The sequence below is a fragment of the Podarcis pityusensis genome, assembly GCF_964106645.2.
Source record: "Podarcis pityusensis genome assembly, chromosome: 4".
Classification (NCBI taxonomy): Eukaryota; Metazoa; Chordata; class Lepidosauria; order Squamata; family Lacertidae; genus Podarcis; species Podarcis pityusensis.
Window position 1 is genome coordinate 64,402,383 of NC_138027.1, and position 25,278 is coordinate 64,427,660.

Below are 25,278 nucleotides of genomic sequence, written 5' to 3' on the forward strand. Positions count from 1 at the left end.
AGTCTGAGCAGTATCTGGAACCTCAATCTAGTTGCCATTTTAATTTCCTAACATAGTTTCTCTTTGGGGCACTGCAAGGAATGAAAATGTTGCTGCTTGGAGTTCTACTGCCACCAAGCAAGTCAGTCCGGGGGCCCAAGAGCAAAGAAGAGAGAGAGCCAAGCAGAAGGCACTAAAACCTGCATTTGAAGACACATTATTCTTTTGCCCAAAACTGACATGCCAATATTGGCTTCTCCCATTAGCTGCTCAGAACAGTTCAAACGTTACAGTTCAGAATATTTTTATTTCTTTATTTATTTCTAAGCTCTTTTGCTCCCCTGTTGACATTTTGACTGTCCTTGAGTCTCATTCAGATGAGGTCGCAAACCTGTTCTGTTCTGAAAGAAAAGGTCACGCAATGTGTTTCGCCAATGTTCTGTATCAGTCTAATCTCTTGCATGCTTTCATTGGTACACTGGTGTTATATCTCGGTGATCTGGAAAGAATGAGAAAAGAAAAGAAAGAAAAGGTGACATACTTTTCAAGGTTATACAAGCCAGAAAATACATAATGTAATTTGTTTTCTTTTTAAGGTGCATCCTAGTAACAGAGATTGATATAATAGCAAAAGGGGGAATGGAGGAAAAACATAGCCCTTGCTTATCAAATTACCATTTCTTGTATCAGACTTGCACTTAAAAATCTTTCCAGAGAATTCTCTGTAGCAATATAGCTACCTGCTAGCATTTCCACATCAAGTTCATTTACCCTTTTTTTCATTCAATAACCTTTCCTATGACTGGAAATATTTAATGTGTTATGTGACCAGCCGTTTTAAAGACAGAGCTGCAAATAACTTTATCCTTTGCTCTTTTGTCTATTCCTCCCCCACCCCCACCAGCCACCTAAGATGACGCTTGCAAAATTCCTGTTTTACTTGAATACCCTGCATCTTCCTTTAGCATCCAAATAACAATTACTTTCTCTTTGAAACAAAGCCCACTAGAAAAAAATGTGACTGGAATGGCATCATCCCTGGGAGACAGTGCTGAATTGAAATTCTGTTCGCATAGGAACTTCTACAGAGGTTGCTATAGTGCTGCTGTTTGTCGTTCTGTAGTCAAAAGTCTATTTCTACACACAGATCTCCTTGTTCAGGAGGCTTTTTGCTTGACTAGTGTTGAGTATTAGTGCAGGCTTAGCAGTGATCTCTTAAAACAGATAGTGTTCTTTTTAAATGCTGGGAGAAGACATTGAGTTTGTTCATGCCAGGAATGAAGAACCTGTCCCCCTGCAGTTGTTGTTGGACTACAACTCCCCCTATTTCCGATCATTGGCAGGGCTGCTTGGGGCTGATGGGAGTTGTAGTCCAGTGTCATCTGGAGGGGAGAAAGCTCCCCATCCCTGGTTTGGACAATCAAACTAAGACCTAACTCATACATTGTGAATGTTCACCATGAATAAGCATTATGAATTAAGATGTGAGTTCTTGTGATTGCCACCCAAGGATCCAAACAGTTTGAGCACCTCTCAGTGTGATGCTTAACTAGACATCTGCTTGGGTCTAGTGGCACCAACAAGAGTTGGGTTGGGTTTAACTACTTCACAATCTTTGTGTTGGGTTGGCTTCATGCATATGGTTAGACACTACTCCTATTTGTGGCATAGTGGTTAGGGTGTTGGATTAAGACCTGGGAGACCAGGCTTCAAATCCCCACTCAGCCAGGATACTGTCTCTCAGCCTGACCTATCTGACAGGATTGTAGTGAGGATAAAATGGGGAAATGGGTGAACCATGCATTCTACTTTGAGGACCTTGGAGGAAAGGCAGGATATAAATGTAATTAATTAATAATAATATAGCCTGCTGGAATGGCTGCTGGTGAGTGTTGAGGGAGCAGCCTGGTGGGAGCTAGTCTTTTAGCAGAGAATATGGAGAAGCTCTGGAGTCCCATGTCTTTTTTTCCTCAACAGTCACACACTTTAAATTTCATTTGCTTTATATATCACAGACTCTTTATTTCATTTGCACACAGTGAGTAATTTACATTCCATTATGGTTTGGGCCTGCACAAATTGTGACCCACCACTGAACGCAACCCATCTGCCTTCAGTTGTGGCTTGCTGGCTGCTTCATAACCCTGATCCTTTTAGCAGGCTGCAAAAACACAGGGGTCATTGAGCCACTGGTAAACTGCCATACGTGGCTTGTGGCTTATATTTGTGGGTTGTAAATGATATTTATACTGATTCGGGCTTCATCCCTGAATGTGAAAAAATTGCATCAGTACTCCAAAAAATGTCAGGGTATTGAGAAATAGTTTTGCTAGAAAAGCAGATGGTGGGGTGGGTGGATGTTCAGCATCCTCCTTATGCTGCTGATTGAGTTCTGTGCACATGATTTGTACATATAAGAATCTTTGGCATTACCGCTAAGAAAATCTTCTGCTTTATATTATGGGTTTTCAGGGTAGACAGATCTAGGCACCTTCAAATTAATGATGGATGGGGTAAAGAAAGTTTGTACATTAAAAAAAGTAATTAGATTTGTTTTAATTTAAGGTGTTTTAAACTTACCATGAGCACTGGAAACTTGTTTTAAAATGTATATAATATGTGAGGCATGATGTGAACAGGAAGCTGCACTTTGTCAAAACATAGGCATTATTTCTTTACCAAATATATTGGCAGCAAAACTGATGCCCTTGCCTACCCAAGGGAAGAATTAATACTAACCATTCAAAAGCAGTCCCAAAACTGCATACTGATTTTGAATGATAATTATAAAGATATATTCAGTGTAATAGGGTGTATGTGGAGGGGTAGTACATCTGGTGGGGGGCACGTTGTGCTCCTTCTGGGGTAGTCTGTCCAACTTCGGTCCCAACCCTGCACTCAGCTCTCACCCGTGGCTCCTAGAAGTTGTCTGTATGCGACAGCAGCCACACCCTGGGAACAACTTGAACTGGCTGGCTAAACCTAGTGAGGCTATCCAAAAAGTTTCCAACCCTCAGTGAGTTACGGGTTTCCCTTGCATGTGAAGACAGGCTCTGGCAGACTGAGCTGACAGGATCAATGGTGGGTCCAATGGTCAAGAAGGTGGTTTCTGCATGTGTTGTAGAGGGAAGTGAGGGGCAGATGGGGTTAACCAGGGGAGGTAACCCATCTAGGAGAAGGAAAACTCTGATTCTAAACCTCTGCTGCCTTGTGGGATATCTTCAAGGGAAGAAATAGCTAAGGAATAAATCTTACACAAATCTGGACTGAAGTTTGTAAGATGGCACATTGTATACCTACTTCTGGCAACTCCTGCAGCCAAGCTTGTGCCAAATGTATTGCTCTGCTTTCCTTTGGACCACATCAGCAAAGCCGAGAGGGGACATCTTGCCGCTTGGGTATCTCAGAACCTCCATACACACTGCCCAAGCTTGCGCCCTGGAGGGGTCACTTTGGTGCTGCTGACGCAGCAGTTTAATTTGACCCTCGGAGGCACACTCCATTGTCTCTTCAATGTTAATAACCATATATTCTGGTACTGGTAATTCTGATACTGGTACTCCTGAATTCAGAAAAGGTTAACAGTATATTGGAATGCAGAAAGCAAACAACTGATACTTTACTGCAGACCCAGCAGCAAAGGGTATAGTTATTCTCTTCTGTTAACTTTCAAGTACAGCTGACTGAGAAGAAAACATTTTCGTGAAATATCCGAAAGTGTACCTATTGAGTTCTTATTTTAAATTATTTAACATTTTATAGCTTAAAACATTAATTTTAAATAAATCTATAAAATTACAGCATGATTTTATACTTCTCTATCATGTCTTCTCCTTACTTGTCTTTTTTCTAAACTAAAAACTCCATTGTTTTTCAGTCATTGGTTCTTTGTTCATCTTCCTTCCCTCCTACCAGCCACAGTTGTTAGTGACTTGTCATGGTAGGGAGGGCACTACAGAAACAACATTGTAAGGGAAAGACAGGTGCCAGTGACACAGAGCTTGGGGAGAAAAAACAATTTCCCATTGCCTTCTCTCTACCAGATGTGTTACTGCTGTGGAGGAAACTGTTCCTGGGGAATTTTTTGGAGTTAATGGAGCCATCAGTCTGTAGCAACAGAAAAGGTCCACCAGGATGAATGATATAAATGAAATACCATCACTCTTTACAAATTCAGTTGACATTTATCTTATTCCTGCTCCCCCCTCCATAGAAGGAAAAGTAGAAAGGGTCACAGATTTTTGTTTCCAAAATTAAAGAAAAAAAGATTGATAAGGAAGGCTTTATTTTTAGACTGAACAGTCAAAGGCCACATCTGATATTTATTTCTTTACATATGTAATATCTATGCCCAGCTTTTTCCTTAATCAGCTCCTGTACGTAGAGGGTTACTCAATTTTATTCCCATGAGGTTAGTTAAACCGAAATAGAAGTTCTCAGCATCTCTGAACAGTGCTATGCAAAATAACTGTATTGAAATAATTTGTATTACATATAACTTTTTGTATCATATGTAAAAGCCAGTGAAGCCTTGTCACTAGAAGTTTGGGCTTTGGATCTTGGACTTCTGGGGGCAAATTCCTGCTCATCTTGGAGTTTTCTTAGGAAGCTTAGGACAACATCACTGGATTTCTTCAACTTACTGAAAACCATCTGCTTTAAATGGTGGATCTCAGATTGTAAAGCATTTTGTACACTTGAGATGTTACATCTGTTTCCAAAAAACCTGGAACAATCATGCAATAAATCATCCAGACAAAACAGATTTCTGAGGCAGACAGATCTCAGGCTGTGAAGAGACTTGGGGTACATTAAGATACGGGGAATATGACATTAGTTTTCCAGATTATAATGCTAGCACTTCTGTCTCATGTTCTAATGTTCCTTTCACACTGCAATACCTGTTGTGTGAAGCAATGCGTGCGGTGCTATGGATATCAAATCCAAACTCTTCTTCTTCTTCTTCTAAACCACTGAGCCTCGTGGCTTGCTCTGTCCCAGCTCCTGCCAACCTAGCAGTTCAAAGCACACCAGTGCAAGTAGATAAATAGGTACTGCTGCAGTGGGAAGGTAAACGGTGTTTCTGTGCGCTCTGTTTTCTGTCATGGTGTCCCGTTGCACCAGAAGCGGTTTAGTCATGCTGGCCACATGACCCCGAAAGCTGTCTGTGGACAAACACCACCTCCCTCAGCCTGAAAGTGAGATGAGTGCCGCAACCTCATAGTTGCCTTTGACTGGACTTAACCATCCAGGGGTCTTTTACCTTTTACCTACCTGTGTGATGGAAGTGTGGCTTTTTGATTAACATTCCAGCATGTCTTGCTGAGTTTTATTCACACATATACACTCTTGGTTTTAAAGAATATTGCTCTTTTTTTGTATCTCTGTAAGTTGCTTTGAGTGTGGTGTTTTATGGAAAGGTCGCTAATATATTTATTAATCATGATGATAATGGCTATTAATAAATATCACAAAACATTTCTTTGAAGTTAAAAGTATGTCACTAAGAGAAAAGCTATCATCATCATCGTTGTTATTATGAGGTGATATGCAGTGTTTGACTTACGTGTACTGTATGAATTAGTTGGATATCATTCATCATCATTATTTTAATGAGTGGCTTTGAATTATAATGATATGCCCAATACAGGAAGTTTGAATGAATTGAAACCCATGGGAAAGTGAAGTCTGCATTTCAGGCACCAGTGTTTGAAACTCCCATTGTTCTAGGCCCATTTTGCGCCAGGGAATTTATTAGCGTGAGCAGTTTCTGAGCTCTGAGTGCAGTACTGCACCGAAGATTTCAGATTAAAACTGCAGAGTGGAAGGAAAAGAGGACCCTTTTATGCCTCCCCACTTCCAGCTACTCTCTGAAGACTGGAGAAGGGACCCTCTTAAGAATATTAGGGGGGTGGGCAGGAAAGGACTAGACCAAGTGAAAAATGAACATAATATTTTGGCAGCAGTTCATTCATTTTCAGCTTTGTATTCTTGTTATAAAAAAGTGCACCTAGACATTCCGATGTTGCACCCATAACCTGGGTTTAAGGTGCCTTTTAGCTCCTAGCTTTCATATCTCAGTTTCTAACACTGTCAGGCATTGATTCAATGTGCAAATATAGAGTATGTGGCTTCAGCCACTAAAATCAGAAGCTGTTCTTTGGCATGAGGCCCTCATGGTGCCCGTCTTCTTGCCACTGCAAACTTTGCTGCCGAAGCATTTTTCACACAGGAGGGAACTCTTCCCATTTTGATCTCTTTTCACTTGTTTCTCCCTTGTGTGCAGGAAATTGATTATCTCATTTTGAGGATAATTGACAGTGATTATTCTTAATCTAGCATCCGCCACAGTCCAATTCCCACTCCTTTTAATACTGTGTCTGGCTTTCTTTGTCACAGCTGCTTTCCAGAGAAGTAATCCACAACCTTGGGCAAAAGACCACAGTCTCTATAAACAAAAGTCAATACATATGTGTTGTCATTGAAAAACTGAGCAACCGCTGTTTGAACTGTAGGTCGAGAATGGAGAAAGACACTTGTTCCAGTGTAGCTGACTTGGCATGTTACACTGCACTATGTTTGCAGAAAATGGGACTCAGGGGTTCCATTCATGAGCAAGAAAGGAAGCCAAGATGAGGACACTAAGTTAACTCATTTTCTTTGACACCATCCTCTCAGTTATCACTCAACATTGACACATACATGGGCTGTTGTCATTGAGAGGCAGGTGTGGTAAGTAGTAAGGTGATCAAGAGGAAGACATTTAATGACCCTACTACTGTTTTCTTTCTGCAACCTGTTCGCTGGATATCCAACACCCCCACTTCCTACCCTTCTTAAGAGATGTGCCCCTCACTCTTATTTATAGGGATAGGCAAATAGGTCAATTTTGGTTTCTCTCAGTTTCTCACATTTCCAACCTTAAGTTGAGTTCTCCACATTTCCATATATCAGTCTGTGATTTTTTTTTTTTTGGTTATAAAAAGTTTTAATGCAAATTCATCAGCATTTTTGTTTGCAGTTTTGCCAAATATTTACATTTTTTTCAGAGCATTGCCCCCTAATACAATGCAATTTTTTTCTATGTGGTGTTTGCCATGCATGCCTACATTACTCTAGTATATGCATTTTTGTACCAATTTCTGACTTGGGGACTGCACTGCAAAATTCAGAGAAGTGTGAATTTCAAAGGATGGCTGCATTCCAGTTCTTGTCGTTTTAGAAAGTGAGAAGTTCACCTGTAAATGAGAATGGAATAGAATTTTTCCTCCATCCCTAGCGATTTATGCTGCTCCTGGTAGATATAGGTTATGCATATTGGACTTGGGCCTATGCAGGCCCTTCTATAAACAACCCTGCAGGGTCTACTCTACTGTGATTGGTATGCTCTTCAATATCTCAGGCTGAGGGCTTTTTTGTACAGTGGTACCTCAGGTTACATACGCTTCAGGTTACAGACTCCGCTAACCCAGAAATATTATCTCGGGTTAAGTACTTTGCTTCAGGATGAGAACAGAAATCGTGCTCCAGCGGCGCGGCAGCAGCAGGAGGCCCCATTAGCTAAAGTGGTACCTCAGGTTAAGAACAGTTTCAGGTTAAGTATGGACCTCTGCAGCGAATTAAGTACTTAAACTGAGGTACCACTGTACTGCTCAAAATTCTTTAACTAAATAAAACACAGATTCTTGTGCCTAGAATGCATTTCATTTACCCTAGTAACAGCATCCCTGCCTATAGCTTCTCTTTTTCATTATTTAGTTGTTCCATTTATATTTTGTATTTCCTCCAAGGAGCTCAAGGGGGCATAAATGGTTTTCCTACCTTCCTTGCATTGGGACAACAAGCTTGTGAGGCAGGTTAGGCTGAGAAACAGTGACTGGCCCAAGGTCACCCATTGAGCTTCATGGCTGAATGGAGATTTGAATTTGGGTCTCCCCGGTCTCAGTCTAACATGGTAACAGCTGCACCACACTGGCTTTGAGATTCATTTTGATACCCCAGACAGAAAGGGAAACTGTGATTGCCCCAAGATTGCCATGGCAACCTGCTGGATTAGTCACATTCCAGGAAACAGCTAATGTGCCCCATGGAAGCTCTCTCACATCAATTATCTCTTCAAATGCAGTGCACACTGGGCCTCTTGCCTGCCTGACAAGTGCTCAGCTATGAGGGAGGGAGGGATAGAACAGTCTGGAGCAATTTCACAGGTGGGGACCTTTTTTAAACAGTATATACACTCAAATACTTTTATGAGATGGTCAGAGGACTGCCTTTCAAGCTTTAAAGTTTTTTTCCATCATAGATAACAGTCACTCCAAGCTGGTCCAACTTGGAATATAACCAATGACACTCCTGCAGATGATCTCAGTATCTGGGCCTAAGTTGTTCAGGGGTCATGAGCCATCTTCCCCCCACCTCCAACGGGAGAGTATCCCATTACATGTAAAACATCTCCAGCCAGTTAGTTGTGGAGTCAGTAAATTGCTACTGGGGTAGGGGTTTTTTGTTTGTTTTTTGGCATCACAATTTTATGTCATCAGCCTTAGGATATGGAAAATTAAAAATGAGCATTGGGATAAATAGGCTTTTAATGTAGTCACTATCAGATGGTAATGTATTGGTGATGAAGTAACAAACACATGGAAAAGCCAGTCATTTGTGCCAACTGCCTACAGTTTCTACATGTGATCAGAAATCTAAATCTAAATAAGCAGCTGCAATTCTCCTACACGTGTGAGTGGATGCTGGCTTCCCATGTAGCTGCCTGCTCGGTACTATGTCAGTCAGTCTCTGGTAAATGGTTGTCTGAAGTTGCCCTAAGAATCTACAGGGCTTTCTGCCTGGTTCTCAGAACATGCTGCTATTTTACATATTAATATTGCAGTGTTTTATGTGACTGGATACATGTGGACTGACCCATTTTTGGAAACGAAACATTGTCAAGGCCCATAAGTTTAATTACAACTTTACTTGCAGAACTTTCTTCAAAACAAATAAAAAAATTGAGATTTGAGATTTTTTGGGGGTGGGGGAGTACTGCGACCCAGTTGCCATAATGCACAAATCATCAGTGTGTGTGTGCTTTTATACCTGTTTTGTGCTTTTTATACCTGTTTTTTTTTTTATACCTGTTTTGTGCTTTTTACACCTGTGTGTGCTTTTTATACACTTTTAAAAAATCATGTACCTTCTGTGTGGACCAACACATTTTTTTCAGGCTATGTACCAATTCTATTTGGCTTATACACGTAAATGCTGAATAACTGCCCTCAAGACCCAGATAAACTCTCTGTAAACTTGCCCTTTACGTTCACACATGGTGGTTTCCAACAGTTATGTCACCCCTCTGTGCCTTCAAGAATTCATACCCTCTCATAAATTAGTTACCTGTTAAGCAGCTAACACACAGTAACACTGAGGAGGGAAAAAAGGCCACTTTCATTTTCTAAATGCCCTGTACATGGTATGAAATTTAATCCCTCTGTGAATCATAATCTGCGATGCTCAGAATAGATCGACTATATATATCTAATGTTATTTTCAGGGATGTGAACAGGAAGGCTCCAGAGCTTGTACAGCCTGTGTTCAAGCATCTCTGTTGCGCCAAACAATTTAGGGCAATGTAGTCTGGAAATAATTCTCCCCCTCCCCACTCCTCTCTAGCAGTTTACTGGGTGGATGTGTGGGCGTCTGTTGTGGAGGCGTCTTGGGCTTGCTAATGAAGCTAAGGACATGAATAATATTTGACTGCTGCTGCGTGATGCCTCTGAGAGCCGTATTCATTTGTCTCTGTAGCTATTTGAGAGCAAGCAGCCGGCGTGTGCAGGCGATCCAGTCCCTATCCTCGGCTTTCTCTTTCGTCGCTTCTTAATCTTAATTTATAGCACTATCTTAAAAGAAAATATGGAGCATATCTTTTGCTAAAAATAATTATATTGCGATTAGCTTTACTTAAAGGAAAATGGGATTTAAAAATAACACGATCGCTTTGACAGGATGGGTTTAATGTGTGATCCACATAAGAATTAGTAAGGTCATTTGCTTGATAGCCACCAGACCTTTCAGATGAAACCATAACTGCAGCTGCCAGCCAGAGACGGACTTTTAATTACTTTTTTTGTAGGGCAGGGCAGGACAGGGAAGGGAGGGAAACCTAAACAATTATGTCTTAGGACTTATTGTTTTGTATTCTCTCTCTGTGTGCTAGAAATTTAAAAAACTGGCACCTTCAGAAGAGATTACAAAGAAAGAGCAGAGTAGAGAATGAAACGAGCTTATGTCTAATAAAGAACAAATCGCTTAAACCAGAGGGACTAATTTGACTGAAAAAAGTTGTTGTTTTAAAAGCATATACAGAAGCTGGTTTAATTATTTGCAATGATCCTGTTTCCTGTAGCTAAGACATATTAAACATGTCCAGAGATGTAATAAGGACACAAAGTCAAGATGGTGACGCTTTCTAGTTACGAGGAACAATTTTTCACATTTGATTTTTGTGAAGGTTTTCTCTGTCTGCCCAAAGCTCAATGTAAGGAAGAGGAGGTGGATTAACAATGCAGAGGCACATTGTTCTTCTACCAGCCTGTTTATATGCTGCTACAAATTAAGGGTTTAGTGTCATGGAAACAGCTCCTTTATTTGGAAAGCGACTGCACCACTATGAGAAGCAAACAGAGCATGCAAGAGTGAGAGAGAGTTGGATGGAGGGAGGCAATGTGTTGTCTACTCAGCCTAACATTATCTAACATGTTTTCCGATACTTTTGGGAAAGGGCAGAGGTTCTGAAATACTTGCTGCATTACTTTACAACCTATTATAAGTGGTTTCTGCATTGGCAGGTGTCCCCTACACATGTGAGACATTTAGGGCAACTGTGCTCTCTGTGTTGGCATGTGTAGAAAATATGATTATAGAAATACTGTATGGTTTTCTTTTTCTTTTTCAAGAGCTGACAGGGTTAAGCCACGTTATGTATTCCTGAAGTCTGTCAGGAAGGAAACGCTTATGAAATAAGAATTTAGAAACTAAGGCTACTAGGGCCAACATTGTAGGCTTAACACAAGCTTGCGCTGTTTTTCTAGGTGCAATTTAATTAACGTGGTAATATATATATTTTAAAATAATACTAATCCTGTTCCTTGTACAGTTTGTTTTCTGCTGTTTTAAGCTGCTGAGTTTTAAGTTACTGTAAGGTCATGTTTTGTAACTCAAGCCTTCTTGAGTTCACTTAATGAAAAAAGCAGGACAGGAGTATTTTTAAAAATTAATAAATAAAACCATTAGAATAGCAGAAATTGGAGGACATTACATTGGCATTCATATTAATGTCACATGTATGTGGTATTAAACTACTCCATCATCTACCAATATTTTTAACAAAATACCATGGGCTGCAGTTAATTTAAAATTGATAACACTTTTTTCTGTTACTAGCTAGCTTATATTATTATTTATTTAAAAGGTAGATTATTCAGTCAATTGTCTTCTTGGACTAGTACCTAGGAAGACCAGAATTCAAATGCTAACTGAGCTATTAAGTTCACTGGATGACTTTGGGCCACTCACGGTCTCTCAGCCTAACTTACCTCTCAGGGCTGTTGTGAGAAAATGTAGATAGGGAGAACCATCTAAGCCACCTTGAACTTCTTGAAGGAATGGTGGGATATAAATGTCATCATAATAAACTTTTTGAAAATGTGAAGTTATAAATATCACGGATTCTGTTTTTATGTCATTTATAGCATTTTCCTCAATAAGAAGTTATATACCTTTGTTCCCACAAGTTCTGTGATGGTGAACTACAGAAAGCACCATTTTGAATGCAATGGATTACATCTGTCTCTATGGAGATTTTATGTAATTTCGTATCAGCCTTGGAAATGCAGGTATTTTATTGTAGATGTATTTGGTTTTTGATCTGGGGTGAGATCCAGCTTACAGTGATCTCAAGGTAGAGGAAGCCTTGAGGCCCCACCATTTATTAATCTCCCTGAAACTCAGTCTGAGGGAAAACAATGTATGGATTTTCTTGAGATAAGAGAACATGTAGCTGGATCTCATAATTTGATCCCATAATTTCAGAGCCTTCTAGTGGTCATTCTGAACTTCTTCTTACCTCACCAAAGACCAGTGAAGGAGACAGCTCAAGGCCACTCAGTGGCTTGACAGCACAAGGCTCTAAGAGAGAGCATTTCCTTTTTAAAGCTCCCTTCTCCCATCAGCTTGTGAACTGTGATTTGAGAATTTAAGGCTGTACTTGTAGTCTGTTAGCACAACATCTCTTTACATCAGATCTGTCCCTGCACCTGTGGATCCTGTGCCCTGCAATTTAGTAGCCCGATCCAGCTATTCAGTGCATGTTACCCACAATTTTGGAACCAAATTGCTCCAGGATGATGCTCTTGGGCTAGTGTTCTCCACCCTCTGCACATACTGCTGACCTGGAACAGGATTGAAACTCAGTTGACCAATGGCCCGACTGCTTTCTTTGGTTCTGAATAAAAACAGCGCTCTCCTTTCCACCCCCAAATGTGAGTGTATTTCATCTTTGGACTGAAACAATGTATTCAAATAGCAAATTACCGAGTTCTATAAGGTTAATTCTTCCTGTCTCGTCTTTATAGAAGTCCATTTGCTTTTATATTACATTTTTTTAAAATGCAATGCTTTATTTATCCTAATTTAGCATTTATGTGATTTGGCTGCATTAATAGGAAAACAGCATTTCTAGGTGAAAGCCCAGCAACCTTAGCAGATTGGGGTCAGAGGTGCCATCTTCTCAAGATGATTGAGGGGGCCTGACATGATGCCCTGACGTCAGGCACGCATGATATCGGGAGGAGCCAGGGACTGGAGCTGAATGCCCTGTGAACATTGAGGAGGCCCACCCCCCCTGAAAAAACATGGGGGAGGGAGACAGTGCCTCGGCCCCTAGGATCTGGAGCCTATGATTGGGCCTCATACCAATTACAGTACACCAAGCTAGACTTTAGCTGTTAAACAATGCGTCTGAAGGACACATACCTATGTGTGTATTTGAGAGGAAGTTAAAAAGAAACACATTGAACTAGCAGCAGACGACATGGTAGGATGTTGCCATTCACTTGACCCTCGGATCAGTTATGTCTCTGCGGCTTACTGAGAGGTAAAGAGAGGGGAGGTAGCAGTGTGGTTGGCATGGTGCAACTGCACCAGATTGGCTTCTCCAGTGTGTTTGCACCATGCTGACCTTGCTGCTGCTCACACTATCCTTCTCTAGCTCCTGGTAAGTAGCAGTGATGCAATTGACTAGAGGTCAGGGGAGTGGTGGTGCTCAAACATGCTGTCCGCTACTGCTTTGAGCTTAATCTTTTCCCACATAAAGGTACAGGGCCTGTAAGCAAAGGCATCCCTACCGGACTCAACAGTTCTCATCTTTCCCTCTACAGTGGTACCTCGGGTTAAGAACTTAATTCATTCCAGAGGTCTGTTCTTAAGCTGAAACTGTTCTTAACCTGAGGTACCATTTTAGCTATCGGGGCCTCCCGCTGCTGCTGCGCGATTTCTGTTCTCATCCTGAAGCAAAGTTCTGAACCTGAGGTACTATTTCTGGGTTAGCGGAGTCTGTAACCTGAAGCGTCTGTAACCCGAGGTACCTCTGTACTACAGCAAGCAAGCTGCACACCATGCCATTATGGGGAATGAGAGGGCTTTGCATGTCTTTCACCAGGTTCTTGAATGGCTTGAACACCACTAAGTGGAGGTCTTAATAAAGTAGAGGGGGCTGTGTATAGACCTAGCCAGTCTCCTAGTACATTCCTTTCACATGCACCTGCCATATTGGTGGTGGAGAAATATTGAGACCTATGGGGATACTTCCATGTTGTGCCACTAATACTTGCATAGGGGAATAATAATAATAATAATAATAATAATAATAATAATAATAATGAATTTATTATTTATACCCCGCCCATCTGGCTGGGTTTCCCTAGCCACTCTGGGCGGCTTCCAACAAAAGATTAAAAATACATTAAAAGTGATGCCCATTTCATACTGTGATTTTACTGTGTACTACAGCTTTTATGCTTACACACATGTAAACATTTCTGTGATCTGCTATAGCTTACAGGTATATGAGCCCAACACCCTGCTCTCTATGGGAAGCCTTCAGGAAGGACTTGAGTACAACAGAGCTCTTGTTTTGTTTGTGTTCTGTCTCTGTATTTATATGTGACAGATGACTTGTTGCTTACCTTTATTGATCTCTCCTTAGATCTGAAAACCCAAGAAAGGGTTAAGAAATACTGTCAAAGAATAGAAAGTGTTTGTTCTGAAATTGAATCACTGTGATGGAAAGCTTTCATTTGCCCCTTGTGAAAGCACAATAAATGCGATAGCTGTGACTTTTCTTGCCCAGAAAAGAGGAAAATGCCTTTTATTACAACTCCCTGTTCAGGAACTGAGATGGTGTGAATTGAAGGCTAGGCGCAATTGTCTGCTGCAATAACTCTGGCTTGGGAAAAGGTTTTAACTGTGTCTAGCTCCTTGGCTGCCTCTTCCCAATTTCCCTGTGCCATCCTAGGGGAAGAACTGGTTGAGTGTGTGCTTTGCATGCAGAAAGTCTCAGGTTCAATCTAGGGATGGGGAGAAATTCAATTTTGCTTGCATTTTAATGAGGAACTAACTAATTCACACTCCTTGAACCAATACGTGAACCGAAACACAATGATCCTTCAAAAGTTGCATAATACTACAGAAATTGCTTGCAGAAATGTTTAGAGAGAGTCAGTGTGGTGTAGTGGTTAGTGTGTTGAATTAGGACCTGGGAGACGAGGGTTCAAACCCCCCCACAGCCATGAAGGCTAGGAAAGGCTCATCTCTCAGAACTGGAGAGCTGCTGTCAGTCAGTGTTAACAGTACTGAGCCAGATGAACTAATGGTCTGAGTTGCTATAAGGCAGCTTCATCTGTTATTATGATTGGTGCAAGAGTAAAGTAGGTGCAGATGGTACTTGGAAGTGTCTTGTTTTTATTCCACCTCAGATACCCTCAAAATAGGAAATGCTAAATCAGGCATAGGCAAACTTGGCCCTCCAGATGTTTTTGGCCTACAACTCCCATGATCCCTGACCATTGGTCCTGTTAGCTAGGGATCATGGGAGTTGTAGGCCAAAAACATCTGGAGGGCCGAGTTTGCCTATGCCTGTAAAATGAATTTAATTAAATGTTTGAATAGTGACTTAGTATGGCACTCACTGACCACTGAAGCAGATGGGAGAGCCCCACCAGCTCTACTGGGATTACAGCAGTGTAAGTTAAAAAGTGAAATGATGCCCAAGAACCAAGTTAATTCTATGCGCTCTTGTTCTTTTATTTAACTCTGAAATAAGCACACACATTTTGACATTCAAGGACATCCTTTTAATTTGTAGTCCTCTCTGAGAGATTTGTGTTCATGAAGAGATGAATAGGTTTTACTTATTTATATTCACAGTTTCAGTCATGCATTATTTTGGCTCTGGAATATTGTTCTGTCTTTAATCATTCATAGCTGGAGATGAATAAATGGCAGGGATAATTGATACAACTGTTGATTGTCAGACTGAACAAGGGTTCTGACTAGTTCCTGTTATAAAATGACTGCCTTGTTTGCCCAATGTTGAATTAGAATGGTGTAAGAAAACCACAAAGGAACTGTGTGTCAGTTGTTAGGACAGAGACATAGCTGGGACAGAGTTCCCAACTGAGCTTTTTGTCTTGTGAGCAGGAATTGAACCCAAGCCACTCAGGTTTCTCACTCCTTTCTTTTTCCAGTTGGACAGCACCATTCCATTGTTTACCTTATTTATCCTCACACCATGTGGATGGATTAGCTCGCCATAGCAGCAGAATGATAGGGATGGAACAAAACACCCACAGCCTCCTCTTCAGGAGCCTACTCATTTCTTCTAAGTCATGGTTTGGCATAGCATTTTGTGTGGCAAACTGTGCCAATATGTTTGTGGCTAAAAAGTGGCTTTGAAATCTAGACTTGTTTTGTGTTCATAATCTTACAAAAGTTCAACCGGGTATGGAATTGGAGCAGGGCCTAATTACAATATTATGTCATTGGCACAAAAGAAGAGAAAAAAGAAAGGAAGTTTCACTCTTTAGTGTACGTGTGGTAACTTTTTCAGTTGCGAGTTCATATTATTTTTGAAATTATAGGGTTTATGGAAGAAAATATCATAGGTTTGCGACTTCTGGACAGTCTCAGGAAGCTGGGCTTCTGGGCCTCCTTAGTCACTTGAGATACGAGGAAGCGCATTTCATTTGTGTCCGACAAGGCATTTCTTTTCCTGGCACAGAGACTGCAGATCGTACTTTAGGATGCAGGATTGCTGTCATCATTCATACTTTTTATCACCTTACCATTTGACTTCTGCAATATGTTCTGCATGGAAATATACCTTAAATCAAACCCAGCAATGATATGGAGATGGCTGGCTGTCTAGTAAAGAGTGTGACTCACTGGATGCCCATGAAATGTCCATGAAACCAATCTGATAGCAATGAAAGATTAGTAGCACAGTAAGATTTCTCATAAAAATCCAATTTCAGCAAAATATTTCTAATGTAAACAACTGCAGCGACAGAAGGAAATTGGAAGGAGGGGGGACTAACTTTGGTGTGATGTTAAACATCTAGCTTATCTGATGTAACTTGGCACATCACAGTTTCATTGATCTGCAGAATTCCGAAATCAGGGCATAGCAGGCAGCGTGAACAAGAAGTGAGACTTAACCTTAAGTACTTCATCAGTATGCAGAATCAATATTGTATAGTCAGGGGCGGCACATTACAGTTCACAGCTTGAGGCAAAACGGGGAGTGTTGCTTGGTCCTTCTGCTGCCATTCCTGTTGCCCCCACCTACCTGCTCCTGCCCCTACCTGCTCTGCTGCATTCGGCGCTGCCATTGGTGTCAATTTTGGGTTGCATCCTCGCTCTGCCTACTAGCTGGGACAGCTCTGTTTATAGTATACCAAGATGCCAAAAATCTAGCTGGCAGTTCTACACAATTTTTTTACCTATGTGGTCATCATACTATGATTTGTGAAGCTTGGGCATCTGTTGTGAGAATGTCTGCTATGATAAACCACCATGAAAATCCCGTGTATGTGTGATGGCCCTACTTTTCAGTAGCAGATACTGGGAGATGGGGAACAGCAGAAGTGAGGTGCTGGATAACTTGATGTGCCATGCAACCTGCTCTATAGAGAGCCACACTCACAGTTACAATTCTCTGCAGCACTTAACAAACGTCAGTGACCAGAGATCTTTGAGGGGTGAAATGTGCTTTGAAAGTATAGTGTGTTCACAGCCACATTTGAAATAAGTTTGCCAGTTAGCCTGTTCAACTTCTGCTCATAGTATGTGTGCATGTGGGTTTGTTGCATTGTCCTTCACCTCAGACCAGGAATAGGCAAACTTGGCCCTCCAGATGTTTTTGGCCTACAACTTCCATCATCCCTAGCTAACAGGACCAGTGGTCAGGGATGATGGGAGTTGTAGTCCCAAAACATCTGGAGGGCGGAATTTGCCTATGCCTGCCTCAGACAGCAAAATGCCTTGGGCTAGCTCTGTTCTAGACTATGACAAAAACACATTAGTGCCATTACAATTTCTCAAACCTGTGCATCAAAAGAGCACACTAATTAAAGAGCCATCAGAGATCATCCTTAAGACTGTGAAGAAGTGAAAGCTGAGCGTCTTTGTACTCACAACAAGGGCTGCTTGCAATGAATAAAAAATAAGTTTGCTTACTGAAACCCCCCCAACCCTCTCAATAATAGTGATTTGATTTTATAAACAACATGAAAAATGGCATTATGAGGTACTAAACATCACATGGAAAGACTACTAAATTAAAAAAACCATTTTTGTTTTCTTAAATGCAAAGTCTAATTATAAACAAGTTGGCCACGGTGATTGCTTAGGTACCGTTATGTTGTTATGTACTGAATTCTGTCTCCCGGTGTAATTTCTGACCTTTCGCGTTAAGTGCTCTTTTCATTTTATGTCTGGAGAACTTATTACATAAATAAGTTTGAAAAAAGAAAAAGAAAACCCCCACTAAAATAAACAAACATCAGGATTTCTGACTTTGAAAGAATGAGTGATAAGATTCTGGAGGCTCTGTTAAATGACAGAAAGTGCTTTTCGGTAGCACAACAATTCATCTAGAATTCATGAATAAATATCTCAGACCTGAATATGCAAAGCCTTCTCTTGAAAACCAGTCAGTTGTCTGTCTCCTGATAAATTATTACTTTTTACTTTTCTTTTTGCTACAGCTAAATATTCTGTGCTCTGTGTGACCATTGTGATCTCTAAAATAAGCCCCTAGCGCCTTATTAATTTTAATGAAGGTGACAAGAGGGTGTCGTTGAGAATACCATTGCTTGCTCCTAAGAAATGTTGCTGTTTGAGGTGGAGCCACACATGGTGTTCCCCTTCCTCAAGCCAAGGTGCATGGTATTTAAGTGTGCCTGGCTATGATGGCACCTCGGACAGAAAATCTTTCTCTGGGAGTAAAAGACGAAAATGGCAAATTAAATAACTAATAATTTGCTGCCCTTTCATGACACCCTAAAACAGCTGCTAGAGATGGCCATCTCACTCTGCCTAATGATGGGGCCAGCCTGTTCTGAACAAGTGATGAGGAGAGGAAGTGTGAGTTGTACTTCGTCTTACTCTGGGGTCTCATCTACACCATACATTTATAAAGCACCCTTTTACCACTTTAAGAGTCATGGCTTCCCCCAGTGAATCCTGGGAAATGTAGTTTGTTAAGGGTGCTGAGAACCCAGGGATCTCTGTAGGCGTAGTGGATCTGCTGCCTGGCAGGAGTATGCATGTGCTGCTTGTCACCACATGATCTACTTGGGAGAGGAGCTGCAGTTCAGCCTTTCTCAACCTGGTGGCTTTCAGATATTATTGGACTCCAATCCTATCATCACTTACCCTTTGCATTACCAGCTTGGGCTAATGGGAGCTGGAGTTCAGCAGTGTCTGAGGGCAATAGGCTGGAAAATGCTATTGCAGTCCATCATTTGAAAAGGCACAGGTTACCCAACTCTGCTGTTGGTGATCAAGGTTGTAATATTTTAAATGACTATTCAGAATGACCTGGTTTGAGCGCTGCTTTTCTAGCAGTTTAGAAAAACACAAGCATTGTAGAATGTGTCAGCTTCTCTTCATACATTTTCCTTCCTGGTTTTACAAGAGACTAAAGCAAGTCCTTAAATGAGAAATGAAGGGCAAAATGACTAAGCAAATATAAAACCATGTAATGCCTCTTTAGGTGCAGAGCCATCCCAAATTACTCATCAGTCTTATTCAGGGTAAGGTGATTTTGTTAAAACTGCATAGCAATGAACATATTGGCTGCTAACAACAGCATCATCCCTGTTACTTCTAAATGCTTTTATTCCACGGTTGAATGGATCAGACAGACCTGAGCCCTCAGTGAAATCCATGTTACCTATGAATTAACTCTCAAACATTAAATTTTTATTGATGTGTGTGTGGCAGGGGCGGTGGTGAGAGAACCCTACTCTGTCTCAGTTGCATTTAGGTTTGAATATAATTAACTCGCAGCACACCTACAGAAGCATGTCAGGAATTTTAATTGTACCGAGAAAAGACAATAGTCACATTCCAGCTGGTGGTTACTGCTGAGGTGGCCTGCCAGAGCGTTCTCTGTGGTGATCAAGAGGGAGGGTAATTTCTTTACATATTGGGAGGTAGCCCTAGAGGCAAGAGGCACAGCATACTGCTGCCTACTTGCTGACTGGATAGTTGTCCCTGTGGATGTTAACAGCCTGTGCCTGAGCCAGGGGAGCTATCCAGTCAGCACCCTTGTACTTGTATGAAGGAGTGAGTTGGTGTTCCTTTCTGTCCTTGGTTGCTTCATAGTAAAGATAAAGGTAAAGGGACCCCTGACTGTTAGGTCCAGTCACGGACGACTCTGGGGTTGCGGCGCTCATCTCACTTTATTGGCCGAGGGAGCCAGCGTTGATCCCCAGACAGCATGACTAAGCCATTTCTGGCGAACCAGAGCAGCACACAGAAACGCCGTTTACCTTCCCACCAGAGTGGTACCTATTTATCTACTGGCACTTTGACGTGCTTTCGAACTGCTGTGTTGGCAGGAGCAGGGAGCGAGCAATGGGAGCTCACCCCGTCATGAGGATTTGAACCGCCAACCTTCTGATCGGCAAGCCCAAGGGACTTAGTGGTTTAGACCACAGCACCACCCTTCACAGTAGCGACTGGCAATTTTGCTAGTGAACCACTTCGCTGGTCACTGCTGAACTCAACACATAGTAGAGATTAATTAAACCCATTGGATTGTGCCCAACAGTTCTACTCACAGTAGACCCACCCACATTACAGGACCTAAGCTAGTCACATCTTTAAATTTCAGTGGTTCTTCTTTGTGTATGACTAATGTTGGATACAAGCCATTGTTTTTAATGAGGCCAGCATGGCTTACCGCAGTAGCAGTAGAATCATAGCTCAGCTGCAGGCAGTCATCAATTTTACCCTAGGGCAGCCCTCAAGCTTGACCTCAGACCATGCCTTTCCCCTTGCACACAGCGGCTGTTGCTCCCTTGAGGTTTGTGCTGCCCTGAGACAAATGTAAACAAGGCAGCAAGGTGGTACCTGTGAGACTGGCAGCACTGGCTCTTCCATGCACAAGGCCAATTGAACTGTTCTAGGCAATGGGATCTCGCCACCTTTCAAGGGTGATGTTTTCCTGGGATGGCTACATTTCCCACAAGAAAACATTCCATAGAAAGCACTCTGACAAGTTCAAGGAATTAGTGTTCAAACTGATGTTACAGCAAGACTATTTAAAGCCTTAGCAATGCAGGGTAGGAATTTTGCGGCAAAATATCACCAGTCACCACTGGCGAGTGCTCCCTAGCCAAGGAGCTTCAAGGCTCCCTGGGTTGAGTTCAATTGGTGTAGCCAGGTTACTACAAGTAAAACCTCTCGATTTTGTCAACTAGGCCTAAATTAGTGACCTTTTTGACGCCAAAGGACCATAAACCTCTGGGAAGGTGTCCCACACAGGCCTAACTGAAGTGAAAGGAAAATATGCAAGCACTTTTTCCTCAGCTTTGCTTGTATTATTTTCAGTGGGGTGGCTTGCATGAGAATATGACAGTAGATTGTGCTTCCTGAGTCAGATGGCTAATCCACACCTCTGCTTGCCCTGCCTTTCCCCCCGGAAAACCCGTCTTTTTTCTGGATTGACATTTACTTCGACTTAGTGCTAAAGAGCAAGTTTCTTCAGGGGAAAACTGTGGGGCAAAGGCAAAACCACTTGGAAGTGTGCCTAGAAAGCCACTCAGACCCATGCTTTCCACAGACGGGACAAGTGGAAGTGTAGACAAGCCCAGAGTTGGTGTCTATGTTTGATGGTGCTGCCCTAAATGATACTCATAGTCTGCCAGCTCTGAATGCTGCTTCATCTTGCCTTATGTTAGCTGGAGTTGCCTCTGGCAGTAGCATTTTATTTTTTTTAAAAATAATAAATAGGTTTCCCTTGGGTTGCCTGCCATGTCTTGGATTGCTGCTTCAGCCACAGCACTGCGGGTGGGGAAAAACACCCTCTGTTTGTGCCACTGCAGCTGAAACAGACCCATAGGATCTGACGGTTCTTTTTTTCTTTTAATCTTCCATATCACAATTCTTAGCCCAGGATGATCAACTATTCTGTGTAAATAGCTATTTCCAAAAGGACCTAAATCAAACTAGTTTTTATTGTCCTCTTGGGGGGAAATACGCTGTGCATTTTAAAAAGCTCATAAAATTGCTTCATATTTTATTCAGGTTTAGCACTTTTCATCTAAGATTTCGAAGCACTTCTCAAACATTAATTATAATTCCTATTTACAATTCCCTGTGAACTAGGCCTTATTTTACAGTGGAAAACCAAAGCACACTACAATGGCCAAGACACGTGACTAAAACTGCTTCCTGAGAGCGTGTCAGCCACAAAAGGCTTTGTAATGGCCTTTGGTTAATTCAGTATCGTTATGCCAAACTTTGTCTAAATTTTGTTTGTATGCTCAGTGAATTGTCCTGAGAAGGGCTGAATTAGCCATGATGTGAAGCCATATGGGCACTGATTCTGCAATTTTTGTATTTGAAGGGTCCTGCTTCCTTTTAAAAAACCCATCCTGTTCAGGAGAAGTTGTCTGCTTAGGAGGCCATGTGTCCTACTGTACAGAGGACTGTAAAAGCTGTATAAGCACCTTTCAGTGGTGGCTTTGAAACTTTGGGACAATTGCTCTACATAGGTGCATCTCACTTCAGCATTACAATCCTTTAGGAATAGCGGGAAGATATAGCTATTCTGCCCGAAAGTGGGGAGGGATAGTATGTGGAGCTCAGTTTGTATTGCACCTGTTGCTGTCTTAAGCTATTATTTTATTTTATGCTGTGCTTACTTTGTACTGATGTTTTAACTGGATTTAGGGGCAGGGGAAGTATTGGTGTGTTTTAATATGTTGGACACATCCTCCCTGTGACCATATGGTGAAGGGCTGTATAGAAATATCCAAATAAATAAAATTGCAAGGCTGCCAGAGGATTGTCATCATATATATTTACATGAAATGTGTATTTTTGTTATTTTATGAAGGACGCATATACAAATCAAACCATGTGCAACGAATACAACCGAAAAAACTGCAGTAAAGCGGCAGGTCATAGAACATGAAACAATAAAAGCATTTGAGAGGAAACTTACAGTGGCAGTTGTGTTGAGTGTTCCTTGCACACCCGCAGACTGTCTGCTGTTAACTCTCCTGTGCCAATGAGAGACGTGAGTTAATGGAGGAGCAAGATCATGTAAATTTCTGTTTACAAAAATTTAAAAGGGGAACCATGCTCTGTTAGGAACATAGGTAAGCTCCTATGTACAGGTAAGTTTCTGTATACAAATGTCAAAAATGGAAAACTATTCCCCATTTGGAACACCATGTTGGCTGAGGGTTACCTGTGTTACCTGTATGTTTGGTGGGAATGCTTTGCACGTGGAGAACTGCTAAGGCTGTATTTGGGAATGGTTATAAGGGGGAAGAGAAAGTGTGGCTGCAGCTTCTATTTCAGTTAATTTGATTAGCTGCTAACGATGTTGTGGAGTTTTATTGTATTTTTGCATATGAGTTATATCGATTGTGCTTTTTACGTTTAAGAGACTATTTTGTTTTCTTTTTAATTATGCTGCTTTGCATGTGTATTTTGTACTGTATCTGACTTTCATCTGCAATCTACTATTTTCATACTTTGCAATGCCCTATTTGATATTTTAAGTTGTAAACCACTTTGAGAGAAATAGGTGTTTTCAATATAAAAGGGGCATAAAATTATTTGAAATATAAATACATACATGCATAAATAAATAAATAAATAAATAAGAACCCTATTATGGCCTACTGAAATATTTTAAAAGGAAAATGAATAACCATCTTCACTTAATCCCTGCCAATTTTGTTTTGTTTTGTTAGTACCAATAGTACTGGTATTCAGATGCCAGGTACAAATCTGGCTTTTTGTTCAGGTCTTTGGATATTTGTACCACTGATACTGATATGTTGTTTTTATTGTATTTTTTCTAGGGAAAAAATTGGTGGAATATGATACATTTTTTTTAGTGATTTTATTGTGAATTGCCCAGAGATCCTAGGTTGCAAGGTGGGATACAAACAGCTTCATCAATCAATCAATGAAATTTCATGGTTTCTATGGGTTTCTATGAACCCATGTAGGCATGAATGGTCTGGTGTGTGCCAATTTCTAATTTAATTTTAGGCCATTTCTGTATTAACCTATTTTTTAAAATAAAAAGTCCACATGAAAATTATGTGTATTATTTAAGTATGAATTTTATCTCAATATATGTATTTCCAAACACATTTTGACCCAACTGCCCACATTTTTAATGCATTTTAGTATGTTCTTTGAGCCGAGAACTCATTACGAATCTGAAGAAGTGCAAAACCTAAAGGATTTTTGATCCTTTTATTCTAATCAATGTATTTGTCCTAAAGATGTGAATTAGGTTGGTTCACGTAAAAATATGGATCGAACAAAACTCTCCTCCATCTCTTGTGTAAATTGGGAGTTGATGCATTTGACCTGCAAGGAGATGAATTGCTAGACAGGTGATTTATCTCACCACAGGGGAGATTTGTGCATTTCCCCTTGGCAGGGGTGAGTCTGGGTCAAGATCAAAGAAGTACAGGTGATTATGGATCAAGATCCAAGAGCAGTTCTTTGAGTCATAGCTGGGATGTGTTTACGACTGGGATATTCTCAGTCTTGGCTGGAAGTTCTCAACAATAGTAAATTAAAATTTCCAAATAGTTGGTTGATTTCTCTCCCCACCCAACAATGATTTAAATAGCTGCTGAACTTGGTAGCCCAAATTCATATGCTTGCCAAAGTTTGACTCAAATCCTTTGCACTGTAATGGATGTTTATACAAAATGAATACAAAAATCTTGCAAAGAATAATTACAATTAAATTGTAATATGTTTTCTGGAATCAGAAAAAGATGACTAATTTGGAGCAATAAATAAAATTGGGGGAAACAGATCTGCTTGTAGATATTTTACAAAGGAAAAAAGGATAAACTCATCAGATGAATTATTCAGAATGAATTATTTGTTCGGCTCTGATGGAATTTATTATAAACTCACAGATTTGCTTGCATGGAAGACATGAGAGAAACTATTGCTAATGCACATCCATCCAGTGAACAATTCTTCTTCTTATTTGAATTATATTTTTCTAAATATTATATTATGCCACCATCCAGGCAATCTGCACAGAGTTCGGTCTGCTTTAGCATGTTGGTTTCAATGGGATTAGATGTGCATTGGATTTTGGCTCTAGTTATTTTCTAATGGAAACAGTTAGTCTCAAACTAGAAGTCACCTGTCAGTGGGAAACTGATGCTGACTGCCAAATTGACAAAGTGCACATTCAGTCTGCATAGCTGGGTGGAACTCATTAACCTGCTTAGTTATATAGATAACAACAGAATTATGGTTGTAATCATTGTTGTTGTACCCCAACTATCAATGATACATGAAATATGAAGGTGCAAAGATCAGATTATGAACTGGCTAAACGTGGAGAAATTCTTTTGGGTGTGCATGTGTATTCTGTTGTTTATTAAAGTTAGGCTTTTGCTATAAAATGGGACGCGGGTGGCGCTGTGGGTTAAACCACAGAGCCTAGGACCTGCCGATCGA

General features: G+C 40.9%; 1 protein-coding gene across 3 annotated transcripts in view; it reads right to left on the reverse strand.

The window, feature by feature from the left end:
* Positions 1–270: 270 nt before the first annotated feature.
* The window catches only part of LOC308476038 (uncharacterized protein), a 32,129-nt gene continuing 7,121 nt past the window's right edge, over positions 271–25,278 (reverse strand). Inside the window, exons 4-6 of one of the 3 annotated variants that reach the window (XM_081003397.1) lie at positions 22,766–22,823; positions 12,347–12,419; positions 271–478 (exon numbers count right to left, since the gene is read on the reverse strand). In XM_081003397.1, the coding sequence (XP_080859523.1) occupies positions 447–478; positions 12,347–12,419; positions 22,766–22,823 (163 nt within the window). In that variant the 3' untranslated portion in view covers positions 271–446. Of the gene's footprint in view, positions 479–12,346; positions 12,420–16,224; positions 16,502–22,765; positions 22,824–25,278 lie in introns of those variants that run through there. The other 2 variants (XM_081003399.1, XM_081003398.1) reach the window with 2 other exon arrangements.